The sequence below is a fragment of the Mastacembelus armatus genome, chromosome 19, assembly GCF_900324485.2.
Source record: "Mastacembelus armatus chromosome 19, fMasArm1.2, whole genome shotgun sequence".
NCBI classification, from domain to species: domain Eukaryota; kingdom Metazoa; phylum Chordata; class Actinopteri; order Synbranchiformes; family Mastacembelidae; genus Mastacembelus; species Mastacembelus armatus.
In genome coordinates, this window is record NC_046651.1 from 17052013 (window position 1) to 17075094 (window position 23082).

The following is a 23082-nucleotide window of genomic DNA, read 5'->3' on the forward strand; positions in this document are numbered from 1 at the left end:
AGAAACAAAGGCAGAGGAGCAGAGTAATGATAGAATAACAAATTACATGCTGTCAAAAGGTGTAATAAAGCTGTTTTCCCCCACTGCTATCAAACTGCAGCACTGTTGTGTGGGTGCAGGGTGTTATGTTCAGCACTTTCAAAGACAAACACACCTAAAAAAGGAAATGCCTATTGACAAATGGCCCCAGAAGTGACGTGACTGCTATATAGTGTCACATCACCTGTGAAGAAGCGGACGATGGTGGGCGTTAAAGCTATTAAATCCAGTTCAGGGTTGTTAGTGCAGAACATAACATGTGACACCGCAGCCTCACATGAGAAACAAACTTTTGGCACCAGAGTCTGTATTAAACGACCTGGGAGCTCTGCTAGAGGCAGATCTTGGTGAGTAATAAAAACAGTACACAAGTTAGGAGGAATTTGTCATGATTACAAATTATATTTGACACATGGTATTCCTCGATGTGGAAAGTATCTTGTGTTCCTGTGGCTCTCAGAGGAACTGCTGCTGAATAAAGCTGTTTTATATTCCATATGCTGCTGGCAATTATGTTGTTTTCTACCCACAAGTAATGCCTTTGTCGTCTAGGTATCTGTTTTGATTAGCCGTCCTGTCAGAGCACGAGGATCAGAAGATCAATCTTGAAAGTTGCTGCCAGAAGAAAATCTTTGCAGGAATCTGGTATTACTCATGGTGGCTGTAACTGCAAATAAGCAGACTATGTTCATCCTCCAAACATCCATATGGTTTGTATAAACTTCCACAAGAATTTTATGAGAGTTATAGAATATTTTAAGAGAATTTTATTTATGGTTAGTGCTTGTTATTTGTAATTACAAGATCTTTTTGTCTGAGCGAGCATTAGATGTTGGATTGCACTGAGCTTGGGTTGAGACAAAGCATGTACCTGATTACTTTAAACTGCGTTACTTGAACTGAAATGATGATTTGTCATTTTTGCTGACATGGCAGCATACAGCTTCATTTTGTGTTAAATATTCAGTCGGTATTTTACAGTTTTTTGTGATGTAACATGCTCTAAGCAGGTGTCAGGAGGCACAGTGCAGTCTCGCTGCGTAGAGTTTAAAGAACATGCAGGAAAGTAATAAATCTGCAGCCACAGCATGTGCTTCAGAAAAATGCAGTCTCTCATGAACTACTTGACCATAAGGGGCCGTGTGTGTGTGTGTGTGTGTGTGTGTGTGTGTGTGTGTGTGTGTGTGTGTGTGTGTGTGTGTGTGTGTGTGTGTGTGTGTGTGTGTGTGTGTGTGTGTGTGTGTGGCACATGTTTAGGGAGAGTTTTATTAGGAGAGGTTTTAGGATGTTTTTCCTTACGCTTCAACCCTTGACATGCAGATTACTTTTTGTTGGATTTCTTGTGTCACAGTCTAGACTTTCAGTGGTTTGGGCTTCGCAGTAAAGTTGTGACAGATCTCGTGAGTTGCTACCTGTAGTAGGGGGGTTTCCCTGTCGACCCACCTCAGTCCAGGATCGTGGCAGCAGGGTGGAACAGTGGCTGGCCCTGTTTACTCAGCTGTGGGGCTCCCAAGGTCCGGGGGAAAAGGAGAGGATGTGTTCAGGGTCTCATTAATCATGGCTGCTTCGGAAGAGATAAACAGGCAAGGCCCAGCAGGGATGCTGCAGCTCCTGCTGCTGATGGGGGGAAGGGACAGGGGAGAGGTGGACCGGGTGGAGGGAAAGGAGGTGTGGTGGGGTAGGTGGAAGGCCAGAAGGGCTGTGGATGTGGGACGAGGAGAGAAGACAGTGGCCGCCATAACGCTAGCGCTTTGGTTCCACATCTGCATGGCTGTGCAGGCTTGTAAATCTGCATTCCTCATCTGGCCGGATGCAAACAGAGCACCTAATGCAAGTGCATGAACCCAAGGCCGTTTCTGGACAGTGTTACATCGTTCGTGCCTTATTAGAAATGATGCTTTTAGAAATGGTTTCCTCCTAAAAACTGTCATTTAACCCAAAATTTGAATTTTGTCTTTTGTGTGTGAGAGGAGTTAATTCAGTGTTTTAGGTTAGGATACTCCTGGTTTGGTATTAAGTACTGAGTACTAAACAAGCAATCGTCTATTTATAGCATATAGCACATTTCTTTTGAAGGGAGGACATATACATGGACTAATAAACAACTGAAGCGATCAGCTGTGCTTAGTGCAGGAGATGTGCAGGAGAAATAAATTGTCTGGTTTTAAACAGTGTTAGTGCTGGAGGACATCTTATGCAATCTGGATCTGCGTCCCAGCAGCTTTAGGATCATAAAACACCTAAAGGTCAACTTCTGATTTGGCCCTTGGAACAACCAAGGGGCCCGAGCCAGATGACCTAAGAGGACTGATAGCTTCATATTTTATAAGCAGGTCAGAGGTACTGAGGAGCCAGGGAGAACTAATCTTTTCTAATAAATTACAAAACCAACCGGATGCCAAGTCAGAATCTGCAGACAGGTGTGATGTGATTACATTTACTTTGTATGTTTATTTATTCTTTTTCTTCCTCTGTAGCAAGAGGCCTCTCAGTCAATTTGATCCCAGATATTATCCATACAAGTTTAGAAATGAATAAACTTTCTCTATAAATGACATGAAATGTTGTTTACACTGGACGGGTTTGCATCATCACTGACAGGTGAATCACTGCACTGCAATTTCCTGTAATGGGGAGAAGCATTGTACAGGCGTCAGACACAGCTTTTTTCATTTTCTCTGGGACATTTTTAGGGCATTATGTAGTGCTAATTAATTTTACAGTTAGTATCAGCCCTCGTAAATAAAACCGTAGAGGGTAAAGGTCATGCACTATAAAGTAAATAGGAAGTGATTTCAGTCACAGCCCATGAATCCGACCAACTTCAGTGCTACAAACAGATGTTGTATACGGTTATATATGCAGATGTTTAGGTTCATCACAGTCTGTTAAGTAGTGACTGCTATGATTTGTTGCAGACCCAGTATTAAGTCTGATTTATTTATTTATGGAAAATCCTGGGTTCCAAAAGTCTGACCACAAATATTGGGCTTATTTGATATGAATAAAATGTTCTCTCCAGTGTTCCCTGCTAACTTGACTCAGTTGGCTCCTCTCTTGTCCGTGTCCTTTTTCGTACGGCTCACTTTCTCATTAAAAGGAAAGAATACTTGAGAGATTTGTATTCAACTGTAAGAAAAAGACAGGGAGAAATAGTGTCTCTGTCAATCTGTCATGTGGACGAGACACGGGGCCGTCGTGCTGTTATTCAACACCCGCAGACTCTGAGAAAGAAGGGGAAAAGAGAACCTTGGTGTAACCTGCTTCGGCTAGGGTCTGTTCCAAAAAGCCCACCATTATTACGTGCCTCTCCTCTCTTTGGCTTGTATACTTCCTTCCAGACCTCTGTCTAACAACGTCTGTGTGTCAGAACAGGCAAGATTTCACTCATCCCCTGCACAGTATTTCATCAGTCAGTAGACTAAAAAAAAAAAAGGAAATGTCTGAGAGCAAAGAGACAAACCAGTTCGTCTGAGAGACCTGACAAATGCAATAAGCTAAAGGTTTATTTCAGTGCTCGCTCTAAATGGGTTTTAAGATATTGTATTACTTTGTTTATTTAACTCTATCTCTTAATTATAGTGTGTACATGTGCGTGTGTGTGTGTGTGTTTATGCGTGTCTGTCTGCGCTCGTGTGCACGTGTCCTTGTGCTCGACACTAATTGGTGGTGATAGGTTTGGAAAAGTGACATCATTACCAGATTGTCTGGATTTCTCCCAGAGGTCAAACAAGTGGGCAAGACTGAAATATGGCTCCATGGTGCACTGAATGAAACAGATATTTGGAGTAAAAATATCTTCTCACTGCTGCCATGATAACACCATCACCAGTCACTGTAACAGAGCCAGACTCTGTAGAGGACTGGGAGGACTGTTACTTGTTTTAATCTTAAACTTCCACATTGTCGGATGGAGTTTGTTAGATCTTTTTAAGGAATATCTTCTGTCGGACTCGTTACCAATGACAAATGTTATCTGAAACATCTGAGAGACAAGGAAGCAGAGAGAAAACGTGACCATCTAGATGGTACGCAATCGTTTGCAGAGTTAAATCTCTTGATTCGATGCTGTAATAGGACTACGACTGAATAAAGACACTCAGAAATGAACTGTATTAGATAACACTGCAGAATTTTTAGGTGATTATTTAGGAAAAAAATACAAATATAAGTCAAATTCAGTGGCGTTGGCGTATAACTTTAGGTTGCCACAGTCACACACAGTGGTAGGTGCATCACATGAGTCCAGGTCTCAGATGCACTAAAAGGTTTGAGGCCAAAATAAGTTTCTGATCTGCTGCTGTTTTATGAACCATCCAGAGTCAAAACTGTGAGTTCAGTTTGGTCTCCATGCTCCACATATCTGGGGCAAACTCCTGGAAACCCTGACGTCTGCTACAAGTTCTTTTAAATCGAGTCTGATGGCTTTCCTGTTTGCCACTGCCGTTTATTAAATTACATTTCTGACTATTTACTCACATCTTGCGCTGTAGCTGTGCTGTTTTCTATTCTCCTCTTCATTCTTTTCACCGTTTACTCTTTAAGGCCTGTTGTTCTTTATTATCTTGTCTTTAAGTCCTTTATAACTTATATGAAGCACTTTGTTGTTGAATAGTGTTTACACACAGACCTGTCTCATCAGACGTGTCTGTAAATCAGTTTGACTCTATACTTTACTGTAAACACCATGACACCTGGATTGTTTCTTCCAGATGTGAGTGGTTGTCACCTGTTTTAACACTAAAACACAATAACTGAGATATTTAACTGGTCACTCTGTTATTTGGGGATTTTTGACTCAGTTTTGGCTGCAAGACCAAGCTTCATAATACTCAGTCCTGCATTTTCATCCTTCTGTGCTGCTTGACTGAGGAGTTTAATGTGAAAAATACAACAGTGGTTCACTGACGCCACCTAGTGCCCAGTTATAGCCATTTTTTTAATAATAATATAAAAATTGTTCCAAAATTTGCTTTTTGGTACAAATGTGTTACCATATATTTAGTTGTTGACCATTAACAATGTCATTTTTTTAGTGTTTAGACACTTCTGTATGAATGCAGACATACAAAGTGGAAATAAGTACAGCTGGTGATCAGTAAAACAATGATAGTTTATTGACTTAAATATAAGAGAAACACAAATTAATATGAACACAGGTCAGGTTGGTTAGTTCATGTGTCTTAATTGCAGTTTTGTGACTATTTAGTTTTGAGTTTGTTGTGTGTGTCTGCAGGTTGGATGTTTTTCTGGACACTTGTGATGACCTTTGGGTTGAACCATTCACAAAATCCTCACTTTCTTGTGTTTCTGCACAAAGTGAAGCTGCATTTGAGGTGAGTACTGGATGTTCACACAGAAAATGATTTAACTGTGGGCTTGTTTTGTCATGAGAACTTACAATTTCTTTTCTCCAGTTTCTACAGTCATCTATAAATTGCTCTTCTCAGGTAAGAATGGCTAAAACTGGGTGGACAGTTACTGTCTTCATATAGTATGAATGTACATGTGTGTTTGGAACATTTGTTGTTGGAAATATTTGTTAGAAAATCTGCCACATGCAAAGATGTAATCACATGACTCTGTAAAACCTAATTTATTTGACAAAGGAGTTTCTAGTTCAGATTCAGTTTAATCCCTGCTCTGTTGTGTGACTGACCTTTATTACACAGCTGCTTCAAACCCTGCACCAACATGGGCCTGTGCAAAAAATCCATGTTATACCATAGGTGACCTCATGGTGGCGTCAGTGACTAAAACATAACCAGTGTTTGTGTCACATTTTCAGGTTGTAAACACTCGTTTCCTCAAAGTGATCATTACTGGAACAGACAGAATAAAACACATGTTCATTCTTTGCAGTCCTCATACAATAGAAGCAGCATATGAACGTGACAGCCTGGTCACATGATCATACAAAATATTTACTCAAACCAAACACAGTACCAGAATTTTATCTCAGCCACGTCGAGTTGCCTGGGGACGTCACCATAAACCTTATCGTCTTTTCTCAGTTCAGCACCTCTGCCATCTGCTCTCAGGTCCACTCTGCAGTACCAGCCACCAGGTAGCTGCAGAGCCAGATTATGGATTGAAGTGATCATAAAGTTGTTTAAATCACATTAACCATTTTTCTCTTTGTCAGAAGAGAAAGAAAAGCTACAGGTTTCCACAGATAAAACAAAGTGCACAACAACTTTTTATAAAAAGATGGGAAAATATTTAACTGAGCGTCAAAGAAAAGATGAATTTCCCAAAAAGGACACTAAACTCTTGCTAAGTGTTAACTCAGATGATCCTGTTGTCACCATGAGGTTGACAGTCACCAGCAACCACCACTTGGTTGTTTCCAGTTTGGGTTTCTTACTGATTAGTAAAACAGGTTGTAGTGGTTTAACTAGTGAGCATTGAGCTCACTAGGAGACTGAGTTTTTAATGTTTTGGACAGAGCCAAGTTAGATTTGTCCCCTGGCTGTGATACGTTTGTCAAAAATGACAACTAATGTACTAATAAATTCTCAACCATCAGGTCGGAAACTCACTCAGTAATCTAAGTGACACAGCAATAAATTATGATCATCATTTCTAACATTAGCATCCATGAGCTACCGGTCATAGAGTTGAGTTACCTGAGGAAAGGTGCATTTCAGTGCTTTGTATCTCAACTTTTAATGTGTAGAAAGTTAATTAAACTCACACTGAAGAGTTCTTGCCAAACATTTTGTCAGAGACGAGCAGAACAAATTGATCAGTTACATTATTTCATAAGTACATTATAATTTAATAATATTTCAGTTGCACTGAAAAGGTTTTAACTTTCATTGAAGTTAATTTGCATTAACAATGACGCTCCTTAGATTGATAAAGTTTCTTTTATAAACAATGTATAAGGGGCAGTAAGGTCTCTATAGTTGAGCTGCATATAATGCTTTCTGAATCAAGTCAATCAATCGTTCTATCTTTATCACACAATCAATTCCCACGTGAAACTTGACTCCAAACCAGATCAATCAGCATGACTGTCAAAACACGTCCTCCGAAGATCTTAAATAACAAGTGTCTGAATGACCTATTTAGAATCACTTGTGGTTATGCAATGATATGTGTAACAGAATAGCACAGGGAAAATGTTCTCACTGAACCAGACCCACCTGTATCAGATTTACACTTGTCATAATACAGCATTATTAGCTTCAGAGATGGACTGAGGTTTTTTCACATCCAGTGTGCTGGCAGGCTTAGAAGGAAGGTCATTAGCAGTAGTTTAACTGGTCATGTGACCTTAACATTTGACCCTTTTCCATTGTGGAGCATGCTTCTGTATGTGTGACCGATATATGCACGATTTCCTCTATATAGGTACAGCCATGCTAGTGATGCTATGGTATTATGCATGTGTAATGTTTGCCATGCACCTGATTAGCGCATTAGCATGCTAATAACTACTGATTAGCACAGACAAGTAGAATTGTGGGTGATTTAGTTTTTCACATATTAGGCTGTGAATCGCAGTTTTGATAGGTTATCCTGATGGTGTGCTGAACGTCATCATGAGGATTCATCCTCTGGGGACAGTGAATATCTAATATTTGTTGAGATATTTCAATCTGAACTGAAGCCCTGGATCAAGCAGCCAACACTGACACCATATGGCTGATAATGTCCGGAGTTTGATTAAAAAGTCAAACATTTGACCTCAATATTCAGTTTTACAATGAAATCAGAGCTACAATAAATGAGCTTAGGAAAAAATAACCATTAATTTTTTGCTTTTCCTCCCTTTACATCTCAACCACATCTTCCATGAGAAAGAAAACCTGCAGGACACACGATCCACCTGCTCTCTGCTCAGGAGAATGCACTTGTATAATGACTATATGACAGGAATGTGTGGGAAACATGCTGCTGAAGGGTGTAGGGTGTATTGCTTAAAGCTGTAAACAATATACCAACCAAACATGCTACATACCCGCAGGCTTAAGGCTAAAGGTTCACTTTATGAATGTATTCTGTTCTATTCTATGTATGAGATCCCCGTGCATTCCTTCCCCAGTGTTACCAGTAAGATGATTACTGAGTATCATTTCCTCTAGCTGTGGAAACCCATTTTCTGGGTCAGTGGGCCTAATCATTCCACCAAAGGACTGATTGAGACTTGAAAGGGGCTCCCTCAAGCATACGTTTGCCCTCCTGGTACTCGAGACAATGCGCCCAACGCAGCAGCAAATCAACAACACTACTGGTGCGCCAACATTACTGGGAAATGCTGTAACATCAGAAGAATGGGGCACTAAGTCAATAGCACTTCCATATCATGCAGCCGCAGTTTGATTTACATTCTCATTTGCTACCACCGTGGTTGGATGGTTGAAGCCTGATAAAGAGAGCCTGCAGTGAGCTGAGCTTATTTCACAGCACAAGATAAGTCTGATGTGTTGATGGAGCTAGAGAGAGTTGATGTAGACTGCCAAAGTCAGTAGGCTTCATGTACAATCCTTTCATGGGAGTCAATCCAGTAGTTATAGACTAGGGTGGTGGAGAGATCGACGGACCAGAAATATGGTTCAAACATTTTCTGAAGTGCAGCAGGTGTCGAAGCAGGTTACTTTTCATTTGTCTTATGATCAGAATTATTTAAGGACTGTGAAGAGATGTTTGTTTTGTTTGTGTTTTTTAATGCTTTGTGCTTCATCTGCTGGGCCACAGAATCACTCGTCCATGGCATCAGTGATGCAGGAGAGGAGTGGAGGGGAAGGGAGGGATCTGCTGCTCCCTGTGTAACGAGATTCCCGGCTAATCAGTGACTTTCCTGCCTTATCGCTGCCATCAGGACACTCGGGAGGCCAAGTAACCCAGGACGAGCTGATGTCATGCTGAGATGGGTAAGGGTGGGGGGAGGCTGTGTGTGTGTGTGTGTGTGTGTGTGTGTGTGTGTGTGTGTGTGTGTGTGTGTGTGTGTGTGTGTGTGTGTGTGTGTGTGTGTGTGTGCGTGCATGCGCATATGTGTGCGAGGTCCTCAGAGATCCAGAGATGAGGTTAAGTCACATGAGGATGACTAACTGTGCCCATGGACCACATGATGTAACACAGGCGGGACTGGTGCAGTGTGTGTGTGTGTGTGTGTGTGTGTGTGGTGTAATCAGTGTGAACATTGCGTTTCATGTTGTTTGTTACATTGTGATCTCACAGGTGTAAATGTGCTTGTATATTGCACCTGTGTGCTCCCATGTGTCATTTAATGTGTCTTGCAGGTTTATTGTGTGTGCCTGCATTAATGTTTATGTGTGTGAGAAAAAGAACAAGACAAATACACAAAGTCAGAGGATGCTCTCCACTGAATATGTAAAGTAAAGAAGATCAGTTTATTGATAAAAAAAAAAGTCAGTATGTTGTTTAAATTTGTTTGACTAGACAAAACAGTTGGATTTCAGTAGATAAAATACTTTTCAGTGGTGGTTTAAGCTCATAAGGGAATCTACCGTATGTTTATTTGTTTATTTATATCTGCATGTTAAAGTAACAGTAGTGCTTTGGAGAAATGAGGAGGCCCCAGTTTTGTTTGTCTTGTGTAGATGCATGAAGATGTTGCAGGTGTCATTCAGAAGATGAGGAAAGTTTATATACACAACACAACAGGAACTGGATTAACTTTATTAAATATTATAAATAGCGTATTTTCCCTAAATTCAGTGGTGACTCATTAGCTAGTGCTGTCGCTACCTCCATTGCATTTGTAATAATGTCAGCCAGAATAAACCATTCATTCATTTTTCATGCTTATCTCTGAGTCAGAAGCAAAGCAAACACAAGATAAAGCAGCCAGGGAATAGCCATTCCAGCTAACTGCATAGGATACACATCTGGGGCAACTTGCTAATAATTAATAGTCGTACAGGATTACAAATCTGCAAGCAACTTGTTTCACATTGTAGCGTTCACAGGCTTTTACTAAACATCTAAATTGTAGTTATTAATGTGATCGTAAAAGTGCAATTCCCAAAATGTCTAATTATTCTTTTAAGTTCTTTTCCCTCCAAAATGCTGAAAATAATGTAAAAAACCTGACAATTGTACAACATCTGGCATTTCTAAATGGCTTCTTAGATTTTTTTAAAGCTATAAAAAAACAATCGGAATCTTGAGACCATCTAATTGTTTTTGCACATGTTCAAGTTGTATGTGCTTCTCGTTTAAGTGAGTAATCATCCAGTAAGTGGGATGGCACATCCATAATAGAGAACAAAGGCAAAAGAAAAATTAAATAAAGAGAAAAATAACACCGTTGCAGTTGCTTTGAGGCAGACAGCTGCACACACACACGAGCAGGTAGACAGGCAAGTGGATAGACAGGCAACATCTCCCTGATTACCCTGAGGTGTCCCTTACACTGGCCTGCTCTGCAGTCAATGGAAAAATGATCTCACCCCTTCAAACACCACTGACTTCATCCCCTGCTGTTAGACTGGGAGAGGGCTGACATCAGTGCAGCTTTACCTGAGCAGAGCAAATATAACATGACACGATAAGGCAGTGGTCACTTAGCACTGCCCGCAATACGGCCCTATGTTTTCTCAATGGGCTGTGGCTTTTATTATGTCATGGTACGTGGCGCTTTACCCTCAAACATGGAGTGAAGAAGAAAACAAGGAAGTCTGTTACATGAGGCCACTCACGCTCGGCTTCTCGCACATTCAAACTACTACCTAGTTAAAGAATAAATCGATTTTATTTTGAGCATTTTGTTTCTAATTGGTTATGATAGAACTGTATCAACCAGAGTAACACAGAGAAACACAGAAAAGAGTCCAACGGAGCAAAAAAACACAGGCACCCAGATGATTTAGTTTATAAACAAAGCAACAGTTCAGATAAAACTGCTTTCACTGGAAATAAAACTGAAAGTGAGTGCAGCACAATGACACTAATGATACTTTATAGCTGTATAGGACTTCCACATAATTTTGACTAACGTTTTTCTTCTTAATCAGCACAGTATCAAGGGTTCCTGATAAAGTTTCCATGCGCCACAGGCATAATGTCTGATTCAGCTTATGCTCAGTGTAAATCACCCTGTAAGTAGGATATTCATTTTCAGGAACAGACTGTTTAACTACTCCTAAGTATGTTGTATGAGAAGACAGAGTGACTACACAGTGCTCATTTGTTGTTTAGTTCACAGTGTTAGCCCACAGTCCACCCCCTCAAACTGCGCCCCCCATGAGGGCTCAGAGCTGTCCCCCTGGACATCAACTAGTGCTTGAAGGCTGCTTCACAGGATCACAGCTTCACTGGCTTATGAGGTTAAAAACAGGCATGATGGGAAGGTTCAGACTCATGAAGAATAAAGGTCTGGGATTATTTTTAGAAGGAGCAATTTTAAGTTAAAAGATGTTGATGTGATGGAGCTGATGCTGGTTTTGGGGCTTTCAAAGTTATCAAATTTAAATGCGTCACATTATGTTAACACTGGCACAGTCTCTGTCAGAGCGGCTGTTTTTTTTTTTTTGCTTTGACTTTCGTCCAAGCTCCTGTGATGAGACCTTCAAAGAACACAAAGCTCTGTACACAGTGCATGCTCATTTCGAGGTACCAGCCTGTACTAAAAGTAACCTGTAATTACCATAAATATAGTGTTAATATCACTGAAAGGCATCCAGTGTCTGTCAAAGGATACCATTCATTAGGGCCGCATCGCAGAAATCCACTGGCATTTCCACCCCCAAGCGCACAGCTTATGGTAATAGCCCTTAAACCGTGTCCTCATTGGGGCTGAACTGTCAGTCCCATGTACAGTACGTGCACCTTCATCAAGGGCGGTCATGCCCAGATGGCACAGGTTTCAGTGTCCTACTGTTCGCTCACTTCAAAGACAGCGTGGAGTGCATGGCATTTCAAACATGTGAGGCCTTAGCTGTTTTTTTATAGGTGCATGTGCTGTGTGACGCTGATAGATAAATACGATCTGCCGTCCTTAAAACATTTTCATGTAACTGTCATGTTTTTCTTTGACTCTGAACAACATGTAAACTCTAAGTAATCAACCCATCAAGGTCAATATGAAAAAATAATAAAATTGTTGTAAATGCAACTCGTGTAGACTAGTACTCCAGTCCCCAAATGCCTGTTTCTAAGACTGTCAGCATCAGGAAGTTTGTAGCTCGGTGCTGGTGCTGGATGGAAGCTTTACAGACCTCTGTGGTCCAGAGACGATGGAATAGATATTTAATGTCTCTGGATTTTAATCACGTTTATCCATCTTACAGTTTCTTTTCAATGAGCCCTACAGCCTCACAGAGTTGCTTTACAATGGCTGAAGACTGTTGTTTTGCTGTTGCTACTGGAGGATTATAAACATTCCCAAAACATGACCTCTCAATAACAAAGGGAAATAGTACATTTTTAAAATTCTCACCAGAAACAAGAAGAAACCTGCACATACGTGAAGGATCATACAGCGACTTTCCTCACATTCTGTTCAGGTGAGGTTTTCTAAAACCATCACATCCTATTAAATTCACCATCGCCAGTGGCTGGACATCTGTGGTCAAGCTGAGTGACCTTGCATTATCAGGTCTCTCAGTGCCGGATAAACCCAAACTAAACAGCACCGCCCACTTATTCAGGCCTCCAAAAAGGCCTGTATGTTGTTTTGGTGGAAAGATCTGGAGGCATTGTTTACACCACAGAGTTTACAAGGATTGAGAGTCATTACAAGCAGGAACCCAACAAAATTAGACTGGCTCCCTTGTGAAAACAGCACAATACAGGATTGCAAAACCATGAAACCCCAGCAGAAAATATAGAGCAGGGCTCAGGAAAGCTAAAATAACTTGCTATTAATCTGTTTTTGTTTGATTTTTTAACTCTGACTGCCCCATTACTTTGAATTCATAATGGACATCTTTATTGTCAGTATGGCAAACAGCCCCACCATCTTCATGCCTTGCTTTTGATTAGACAGAGGCAGTTTTGATGAAGAGGAACCATTGCCCTGGGGCCAGTCCCACTGGTATTTCCCTTGCATGGATTGTTAAACCAGCTGCATCACTATAAATGACATAACATGGGATTTTTTTGTCCTCCCAAATTAGCATGGAAATGAAGTGGAAAGTGGGATATAAATGGAAATGTGGGTGAAGAGGGGGCTAGTGGCAACAATAGGAGGGTTTACACACAGCGCTATGTGGGCAGCAAACGAGTGAGCGAGACATCAACAAGGCTCTTCTGTGTCTCCTTAAAACCATCCTGCTTTTAGAGCAAAACAATGTCTCCCACAACAGTCTTTGCTCTCCTCGATGTGCCTCTGGCCAGTAATAGAGCTCCAGCTTCATAGTATAAATGTGTGAATATACATGAATGTGAGTACATGCATATTTGCATGTGTCACCTCCATTTGAATAAATACAAAAAGGATAAGGGTGTGTTATATTTCGATTATTCAGAAGAAATCCTATAAAAAGACCAAAACAATGAGCTGATCTGACTAACATGTACTTTCTGCATATTCAAAGCCTGATATCTTCTTCCTCTGTGCTAAAGAACTCAATTTAATTCAAATGACAGGTTAGAAAGCCCATTTAATTTCATGATTAACTAACAGAAACAAGTAGGTAGACAGAATAAATATTTTAATATAATAATAACTAAAGAAATTGAAAAAAAAAGATCCAATGGAAGTGATTAATTAAACAGGCTAAAAAAAAAGGTTTAAAATTTTATTTTTATTCATTAGCACATGTTGTACTTTCAGCCTCTTTCAGTATATTTTTTCCAGTTTGAAACTGTTAAATAGGTGTGTTGCAGTGTGTGTGTGTGTGTGTGTGTGTGTGTGTATTCATGCGTGTGCGTGTCTGTCTGACGGAGAGTTTAGAGTCAGCTTTGTGTTTTTTCTGGCAGCTCAGCTGGTCTGGTGCAGCTGCATGGCAGTCACTTCTCTACAGGGCTGCCAGTCAAAAACACCCCTATAAATGCTATTGTGCTCACCTGATTGATCTTTCACAGGCCCAGGGCAGGCCAGACAGGCTGACTTTGGACGGGGATGGTCGGTGAACAAACAAGCGAGCCAGTGTCTGCGGCAGAGGAGGTTGGGATGCAGGTGGCTAGGAGGCACGCTTGGGTTGGCGCACTAGCCCTTGTCAGATGCCAGCAGTGACATTTCCTGACTATGGCTATACACAAGCAGGCATCCTGGCAACGGTGCAGTGTCCTGGGAGAATGAAGAACAGGCCTTGGGGCAGACTTTACAGCACACACAGGCAAGGAAAGGGGAGTGCACGATGTATGGGAGCACACATACATAGGCACATGCATTAAACATGAAACTGGTTTTCTCATAAACGTACTAATAAAGATCTCTTTCTGTCTCCTTCTCGTGCACACACCTCCACAGGAGCTCATCTGTTGCCAATGGTGGGCAGGGCTCTGCCGAGGCCAACAAAGCCTGTCTGGGGTGCTGACCAAACATCACTGCCAGGAATTCCACAGGGGTGGTGCATGGGTGGGAAATCACTCACCGTGTCTCTCTGGTCTCAAGCCCAACAGGCAGTGACAATCCCCTGCACCAGTCCCAGAAGCACAACTTCAGGAGGTATAAATCAAAGTCCAACTGTGAACTAACAACCAAGCATGTCAAGAGAAGTGATGCTCAAATGTGCTCACTATGTTCTCTGTTGAGGTGTTCTTTCATAATCACGGCACTGATCCATATCTGTACAGGGCAGTTCTGCAAAAGCAACATGATATGGAGGACTTCAACACCCAAACAATCTGATCTTTCCAGGAAGGTTACAAGTTCACACAACCCAGCTTGTCCTTGTAAGGAAGTGCTCTTTGCGTTTTACAACTCATGCCACAAACATCACTGGCTCTATTTTGTCTGAAGTTATTTTCAGGTATGTATTGTTTGCTGAGGAAATTGTCTCCTGGATGTGAATGAGGCAACTTTAGTTTAACACAGGCAGGACACGAGGCAGCCCTAGGGGGTCCAGATTTGGCAGCGTGGCATAGTAAGGATGTGAGATGAGTTGGGGAACTTACGTGGATTGAATATTATTTTAGGTAATTCTGGAAGTGAAACTGGAAAGGCCTTGTCTCTGGGCACAGACACGCAAGCAAGTTGGAAGGACATTTGAAACCATCACACAAACTGCTCCGTTTCACACAATGAATGTTTGCATTAGGAATCATTTTCCAGTTGGCGTGGCACATGAGAGAAGCTGCTGTTCCTCTGAAGCTTGTTCCACACTCCAAACAAACCAGGCTCCGTGACGGCCTCCAGCCCGAGAGTAAGTCCTGTTTGTTTTAAAGGTCCTGTGACGTTCAGCCCTCATTATGAGAACTAATGTCATCCATGTACACTGATCATGTGATAGAGGGAAAGGTATAAGTCAGTAGTACGAAGGAATATCAGAATATGTTGAGCCCTGAAGCAGCTACAACAGATATTTTTATATTAAGATAAAATATAAGATATGTGACTACTTGCATTTTAGCATCTTCCAGCTCATTGTTTTGGTTTTCTGCAGCTGTACTGTTTTATTTCAGTCTCACTGCAGCAACAGGCAGCTGTTTTTAACACTAAAGACCCACTGTGCACTACATCTCCAGCACCAAACAGCAGACACACAAAGTTAGCAACTAGCTGCTGTAACAAATGGTGGTACATGCTGCCAGGTATTTCTCTCGAGATTTGAAGTAGAGCAAAATGAGCTGAGGGCAGTAAATATTTGACGTAAATTCATCATCAATAACACAGCTTAAGAAGAATACGAAAGTTTCTCTGTCTGTTGGATGGAAAGATAGACAGCCATGTTTGCCATATCACCTTAAAAATAATAGGAGCACCATGTTTTGTTTACGGTTTGTTCTCCAGCCACTTTAACTTTTCAGTCCCAGAACAATACATTAATGCACCTAAGCAGTTTTTTAAAGCTTGAGCCTTTTGCTGGTTTAATGTAGAGATAAAAGGCCTTTTCCAAACATAACCACGTTTCCACTGAGTGAATATACCACATACAATGAGCAAAGGCAAATAAATAAACATGACATTCGTTTGTGGGGAGGAATTTATACGTTGGTGCACATGAAATGAACCCATATGGTTTGGTTTTGGGTTTGGCATTGCTTGGCAAAGCACAGCAAAGCTTGTTATGGGAATCCATTACATTCCCAGTAGGGGTGCGGCTGCTGCACACACACTATGGGCTGCTGCTGGATGAAGATGGGCAGGCTTATGAAAGAAACTACAAGGTGATAAGCATCACTGCAGCAGCAGGTAAACTCATCCACACAAACAGTTTGTATAGAAAAATTCACTTCAGGGTCAAAAAGAATGCAATAGCACAGTTTTGACAACCATGTTTGTGCACAGTGGTGGTCGTTCTCCATGTAATAAGTACATATTACCACAAATACAGCTATAAATTAATATATGAAACTAACCACCAATGAATGTTTAAGTTTCAATCAGTATTCTCTGACAGATGTCTAGTCCATGTTTGCTTAAATGTGGACAATGAATAGAAATTTGAACTCCATGACAACTAGAGACACTCCATGCTGCGATATGATTAAAACAAACCCAGAGCAATTGTTTCTAAGTGCTAAGGGCATGGCAGAATAAACAAGCATCTAAAATACTTTCCAGTATTTTTATGCAGCTGATATTGTGTCAGTGCAGAGTAGAGTATATGGGTGTAATTGGATGTTTTGGTTACGGATTGTGCTTCCAGTAAATCTCTGTGTGATGTCCTTGTTTTTATCAAAGATCTTAATCTGTTTATCAGTCACCATCAGCCGTATCAGGAGCGAGGGTGGAGCAGGAGGGAGGGGAGAGGAAGACGAAGCTCCAGAGAGAGGAAGAGAAGAAAAACTGAGAGGTGCCGTCGACGAGCCTTTCACAAAACACCACCCCCCACAGACGCCTCGGCCTCTGGCTCTTTCTGTCTTTATTCACTCCCTGTGTCATGCTTCCTTACTCCGTCCTTTTCTGTTTTATCTTTTTGAACATTTCCCTCCATCTACCTCCATTTCAATATATCTCACTCTGTCTGTCCATAACTAGAACAGCTGAAGCTATAATAACATTTTGCCCATCCATCAAGCACAGCCTGCCTTGATCAATAAGCACTTTGAGTCCACTCCACAGCACCACACTGAACTTAAAATGTCTCCCCTCTGTCTCTGTCAGTACTTATCTCTCTGCTGACAAAGCTATATTAGACTCATGGGTGGATGACTATTACAATAGATTTCACGATGCATTTCAGCACAGTGTTGTGTGTGTGTGTGTGTGTGTGTGTGTGTGTGTGTTTGTACTGTAAATGAAATGGGAAGTGATCTATGTCCACTGCCTATATTCTTTACTCTTTCAGATCATCCTAAAGGATCTGAAGAGTTGTAAATCTCACGTAGATTGTAAAAACATGGCTGTATCAGCACAAGAGTTAATGTAGGTGTATTAGTGTGTAGGTACTTAACAGGGGCTGGTTCTGTCCCTTTTCATTTTTTGCCTAATGTAAAGATGTCAGCCACATGTGAATTAAAAACACATGTGCATCTCGAACATGTGCCACATTTTGTAAGTCAGTTTTTCATGCTGTGTTCTGTCTGAAATCACATGTGACAGTCTGAGGTAAAACGTCAAAGAGTTGGATTTTTTTCTTTTATTAACTTTAAATCGTACTAATATTTTTTTTTTCAAATGAAAAGTAATTTCCCAAGGAGAGAGAGAGAGATGATTCATGAGCGAAACATTTTCAGATGGAAAATGATGAGTGTGTACATGTGGGTTATCATGTGAAAGTTTTTTTTTTTTTGCAAAGGCAGGAATTTGACAGTACACAATAATGTTGAGTCAAATGGCTGAGATAAAAATAGGTTTTGGAAAATAAATACAAGTGTATGTAAACATCAGATGATTTCATTTTACTTTTAGTTCATTTACAGAAGATGTTGTGCTTTTGCATAGCGAACTCCAAACTTCCTCCATCACAGCTTATGACTTTAGTGAGGAAATGAGCAGTTTAACAAGAATTATTTGTCTTTATTTCCAGTTTTTCATGGTCCACTGATGTGAAAGAAGCAAACATGCAACAAAAAATATGATTTTAAAGTTTCATTATATTTGTCTTCTCCTGGACGGTGGGAGCCTTTGGAGGGTACTGAGGTTTTTAGAACCACTGACTAATGTTATACAGTTAAGGAAAAGTTTATAGAGTGGCTTTAATTTAATAAAACAACTACTTAATAACTGTAATGTAGTTGCCTGCTCTGTAGAGAAACTGCTCAGTGCTGGTTGTACAGAGCTGATATATTATTTATAGCTTGTTGTGTTCATCTAAATGTGCATCTAAATATCATTAAGCAGGAAATAACATGTACAGTATCACCTGTTATGGAGATTGAATTAGATATCAACAGAAGAGAGAGGAAGAAGAGGATGGCGCACATGTTCTTAAACAGTTTATTGACTGTGTCTCTGAATCTCAGTCACCAGTGAAACTCAAATCCCATCACAATCTCATTGTTTCCTGTCTCCAGGCTGCCCACTCTCCTTTAAAAACAGTCCGTATGGCTTTTGTTAGGCAGTGTAGCTTCAATAAGCAGCAAGCGTTTCACCTTCTTGTGTGCAGAGCTTCACAGACAACTTTAAATCCTGTGGGTTTCGAGCGGTGTAGACTCAAAGCCACAAGAATGTAAGAATGCATACCCCTGAACAGATTTACGTCAGTGTTGATACCCTGCTTGATGAACAGGCCTCCTGCAGAGGTGCTGCCACTTTTTCCTCTTGGCTGTGATCACTGCTAGTCATAAGTACAGGGCTGGAGACATGAAATGAGGTAAACAAAGTGAGGTTCTTTGAGTTTGTCCGGGCAGGAAAAGAAAAACATGTCAGTACGTTCGTGCCAGGGCAGGTTTTTATGAATGGGAGTTTTTTTTTTTCCTTACTTTCCCTCTCTATTTTTTGTGAATGAAAAACAACTGGAAAATCCAGTATAAAAGCCTGCAGTCTGCCGCGGGATGATTGGCTGCTCGGGCGTAAGCTCCGCCCACCGTTGCTAGGACCCCGACGTCCAGACTTCTGATTGGCTCACACAGCGAACCGAGACTTCATTCATAAGGCAGTGTATTCATTCGGACAAAGGCAAGAAATTCGAGCCCTTGAAAGAGGAAATCCACCAATCACGATCCTCCTCTGGCCCCGAGATAGAAAAACAAGTCTGCCTATTATCCTCAAATCATGTCTGTTGCAGAAATGACAGCACAGCTGGCCTGGAAAAGTCACGGCACAGCAGCACAGGCCCATACAAACTCACTCTAACTGCGTGTGTCGCTTGTGTTTTTGTCCAAGCAGGTTTTGCTTTTGCTGCTGTGACTCCATGAAGTCGCAACATCTGTTTCCCTTCACAGATTCAGGGCTGGGCTGTTTCCTAAAGAAAGTTGGGCCTTACAATCTGGGCAGACGTGGCAAAAAGCCCAAGACACAGGCCGCTAAAAAAAAAACACAATTCATAATCTAAAAGCTCCAGATCAGCGAAACAAACCAAACCAAAGCGCATCATTCTTCTACAAAAAAAAAAAAAAAGCGCCTGAAGTGTGAAAGTAGCTTTACCTGAAACTTGTAGGCGATGTGACGAGCTGTCTGTCACACACAAAAAAGAGATTTGTAAAGAGGGCAGCAGCCCGCTGGGTAATCACTCGCCATCACTTCCCCTCGGTATTTTTTGTGAATGGAGCTCATTATGCATGCAGCCTCCACGCAGCTCCATTCACAAGCAGCGCTCCCTCCTCTCCCTGCAGGCTGCGTGGATCTCACTCAACGCAGCCTAATGACCACAAACGGTTAACGGATGGATTATAAGATGGATGGATATTTGGACCAGCAAGTGCCTTACACTTTAGCAAATGTACGTATGGATGAACTCTGCTGTTACTTCAGCGTCTTTTGCGTGGTTTTAATGACTCGGCTACCGGGCTTTATCTCTCTCCGTCCCGCGTCTGCACGAGTTTTGGCTGAAGCAGCTGTGTATGCGCGATAGAAAACTATTTCTTACCCCGCTTAGAGCTACCACAAAGCCTTCATAAAGTAAAGCAGAGCAAATAGTGCATTTAATAATGTTTCTTCCGTGGATTGTTTGGCTTGAAGAAGGCGTCAGTGTGTGCCAAACGGTCACTTTCTTCAGATGCAAACAGCGCGTTTGTTTTTCCCAGATTTCCTCCACAACTGAGAAATGTGTTGTTTTCTGAGCAGCTTGACGTTCACCATTAACAGCAGTAGGCTCCTATTTGCAACCCCTTACAAATGACTACTTCTATTACAGTTATTATTGTTGTTAGTATTATTGTTGTTGTTGTTGTCTTTTTTTTCTGAGCTCTGTCCAACTGGCATTAATCGTTTTGACATGAATGTGTTGGAAATGTCTGTTTCTCACTTGTCCTCTGTTAACATCTCTGGGTCTTTCAGAAGTCGCAAGGAAATGGGCCCCTAAATAGACTGTTGATGGCAGCAAAAAGGAAATACATGGACACAGAATTACCCCCTCAGGAATCTGAAGGTAAAGCAGTGGAGGTTCACAATTTTAGCTTCTGATTATTTTGCATGACGCATGTTTACATCATGATCTGTGAACCCCAGGCAATGTCAGTCTGAGTGTGCAGTTAAATATCGTCAGGATAAGACTCGTACTATTAAGCAGTAGTGTGATGAAACTCTGAGCATGTCGTCCTGTAATGTATTGACTGTATATTCTCGCTTTCTATCTCTCTGTTCAGACCTCTTCCAGGACTTAAGCCAGCTCCAGGAGACATGGCTCACAGAAGGTGAGACTTTGCCTGCAGGCTGATTTTCCTCTTAATTAGTTTTTTTCCCCTCGAAGCATGATGTGTCTGTCCAGTAAGAATAAACACAGAAACTGAAAAAAAATATGTTCAATTTACTCTCAAGGAATTCTAATGTCAGCCAAAAAAAAGCATTTTAAACTAATTCTATGTCCAACAGTGATACAAAAGTCCCATTAATGCACTTTTATTGAAATGCTTTCATAAAAAAGTTACCTCCAAAGTTTAGCTGCCATAGAGCGTCTCATGTAGAAACACACATGATCATACAATATAACACTGCAAATAAAGAGGCCAGAGAGAACACAGACAGGACGTTATTAGCTTAAAGCATGGCCTATTTTGGCCATGTTGGCATGTAGTATGCATGCCAGCCAGCAGCCAGTGCAAACAAACGGGCTTTTTGGCTTGTGTCATTCAAAGGCTCATAGCAATGAAATGGGGCCCAGTCAGAGGCAATTGTCAGCTTGTAGACTTAATAAGTGCAATGATGATGTGATTGCTAATAGAGTAATTATACTGTATGTGAAGAGGGGGAAAACAACACAGGCCATGACTCATATGCCTGTTTTTGGTGCTAACCTGGAAAACAACCAGGGCAGGGCAGTGGGTCTAAATGGGCTCGAAGCTGCAGCTAAACGTGGGAATTGCTCCATGAGGTGTGAATTTTGTTGCGTGTGTGTGTTGCTTTGATGTGCACGGGTGGAAGGAAAGATCACTGGTTTTTGACATTTATATTGTAATGTGAACCACATCAATGTGATGAATCATATTTAAAGTTCCCCTCCATTCAAAAATGAGCTTTCCCTTATTGTTTCTGCTCTTGGCTGTTGAAGCTTTGCTGTGCACAGTGATGAATGTGCAGGGTTTCACACTAGGAAGCTGTTTTCACATTCATGTGCTGATGAGGGAAAGCTTCTCTGTGGTGGCTTTAAATCTGAGTTTGTACGAGCGCTTTTCTGACACTGCGACAAGTATGAAACCCCATTATGGCTCACTATATAACTTAAACAAAGTTGAAGAGGAAACCTGAAATCTCCAGTACACATATATTAAAATGGACTTTGGAGATATCTTGTGTTCAAACGTTAGACTGTTGAAATCAAAAATATTTGCAGATTTTTTTAATTTTCACGTAGAAGATTGAGTAGATGTGTCTTTAGTATGTCTTGAAGCAAAGCACTCAAATTTTTTTAATTCTTAAAACATGTCTGGAGTGAATCTAAAATTTAAGGCAGAGGAATGTATTGTATGAAAGTGCTTTTCTGATGTATGGGTGGTTCTCAACTGTTCTGACTAAAGCAGAATTTCATATTTACAACAAATTTATTATGTAACCTTCAAAACGTTATGAGTGCCAGTGTTTGACTTTGAGTCATGCAGCGTAGACAACAGAGCAGCAAACTAAAAGGGAAGCAGTTGTAGTCAGACACTGTGGAAGCACTTGTGTCTGCCCTGAAACCAGACAAACTGTTGAATGGAGCTGTTTATGACATGTCAGCTTTCTCACCTTTTCTTGTGTAGCATCAAAAAACAGCACATTAAGTTCACACCAGCATACCACACAAAGACGGCAGCCAATAAAAACTGCAACAATGGGTGTCACCTATTTGTATTCATAGATTTAGCTGTAAAGGAATGACAGTCTAACCCATGCTTCCCAAGAAACAACATCCTGGTTATTCTGAATAATTCGTTTTCTGTGGAACTACTTTCTAGAAATATAAAAACTGATGACAGTGTTGTTTGCTGCTGGATTGTTAAAAAGTCATTTTTTATACTTGTGAGCATCAGAAACCACATCGCCTTCACCTCCGCTGTAGTGTGGTGGCAGCTGAAATCACAGACAGATTCAGTATCTGAAATCCTGAATAAATAAAATCAAACCTATCTGAAAATGTTATTTTTGCATTCTGAGAAACCAGCTGTTTAAAAGAAGTCACTACATTAATTCTGACTGTTCAGATTGGGTGGCAGCTCATTGTTTAGTCACACAGAGTGTACCAGGCAAAAAAGGAGAACAGAAAGATGGAAGTGTAACTTCACGAAAGTGTTATTTAACCCTAAGTACTGGCTTGTTCTCAGCTTCCCTGGCTAAGACCTCTCCTTTCCTGTTGCATTAATTAAAGACCTTATCATGACTGATTGCAGTTGTGAGGGATTCACCAAGATTGTAAAAGCTGGTTAGCTGGAGGGAGTTTTTTT

At 41.0% G+C, this 23082-nt stretch overlaps 1 protein-coding gene and 1 long non-coding RNA gene across 3 annotated transcripts in view; both read left to right on the top strand.

Annotated features, from left to right (window-relative positions):
• The first annotated feature begins 592 nt into the window (after positions 1–592).
• Positions 593–14286, top strand: LOC113135141 (uncharacterized). The gene is made up of 5 exons (XR_003296134.1): positions 593–749; positions 5276–5375; positions 5457–5489; positions 8746–8921; positions 14041–14286. It is a non-coding gene; the product is annotated as an uncharacterized LOC113135141 (long non-coding RNA).
• Positions 14287–14468: 182 nt separating this feature from the next.
• etv4 (ETS variant transcription factor 4) overlaps positions 14469–23082 on the top strand; it is a 38731-nt gene continuing 30117 nt past the window's right edge. The window contains exons 1-5 of one of the 2 annotated variants that reach the window (XM_026314799.1): positions 14469–14626; positions 14755–15323; positions 16824–16916; positions 20504–20594; positions 20812–20859. In XM_026314799.1, coding sequence (XP_026170584.1) covers positions 20540–20594; positions 20812–20859 — 103 coding nt within the window. In that variant the 5' untranslated portion in view covers positions 14469–14626; positions 14755–15323; positions 16824–16916; positions 20504–20539. Of the gene's footprint in view, positions 14627–14754; positions 15324–16823; positions 16917–19889; positions 19947–20503; positions 20595–20811; positions 20860–23082 lie in introns of those variants that run through there. The other variant, XM_026314798.1, reaches the window with a different exon arrangement.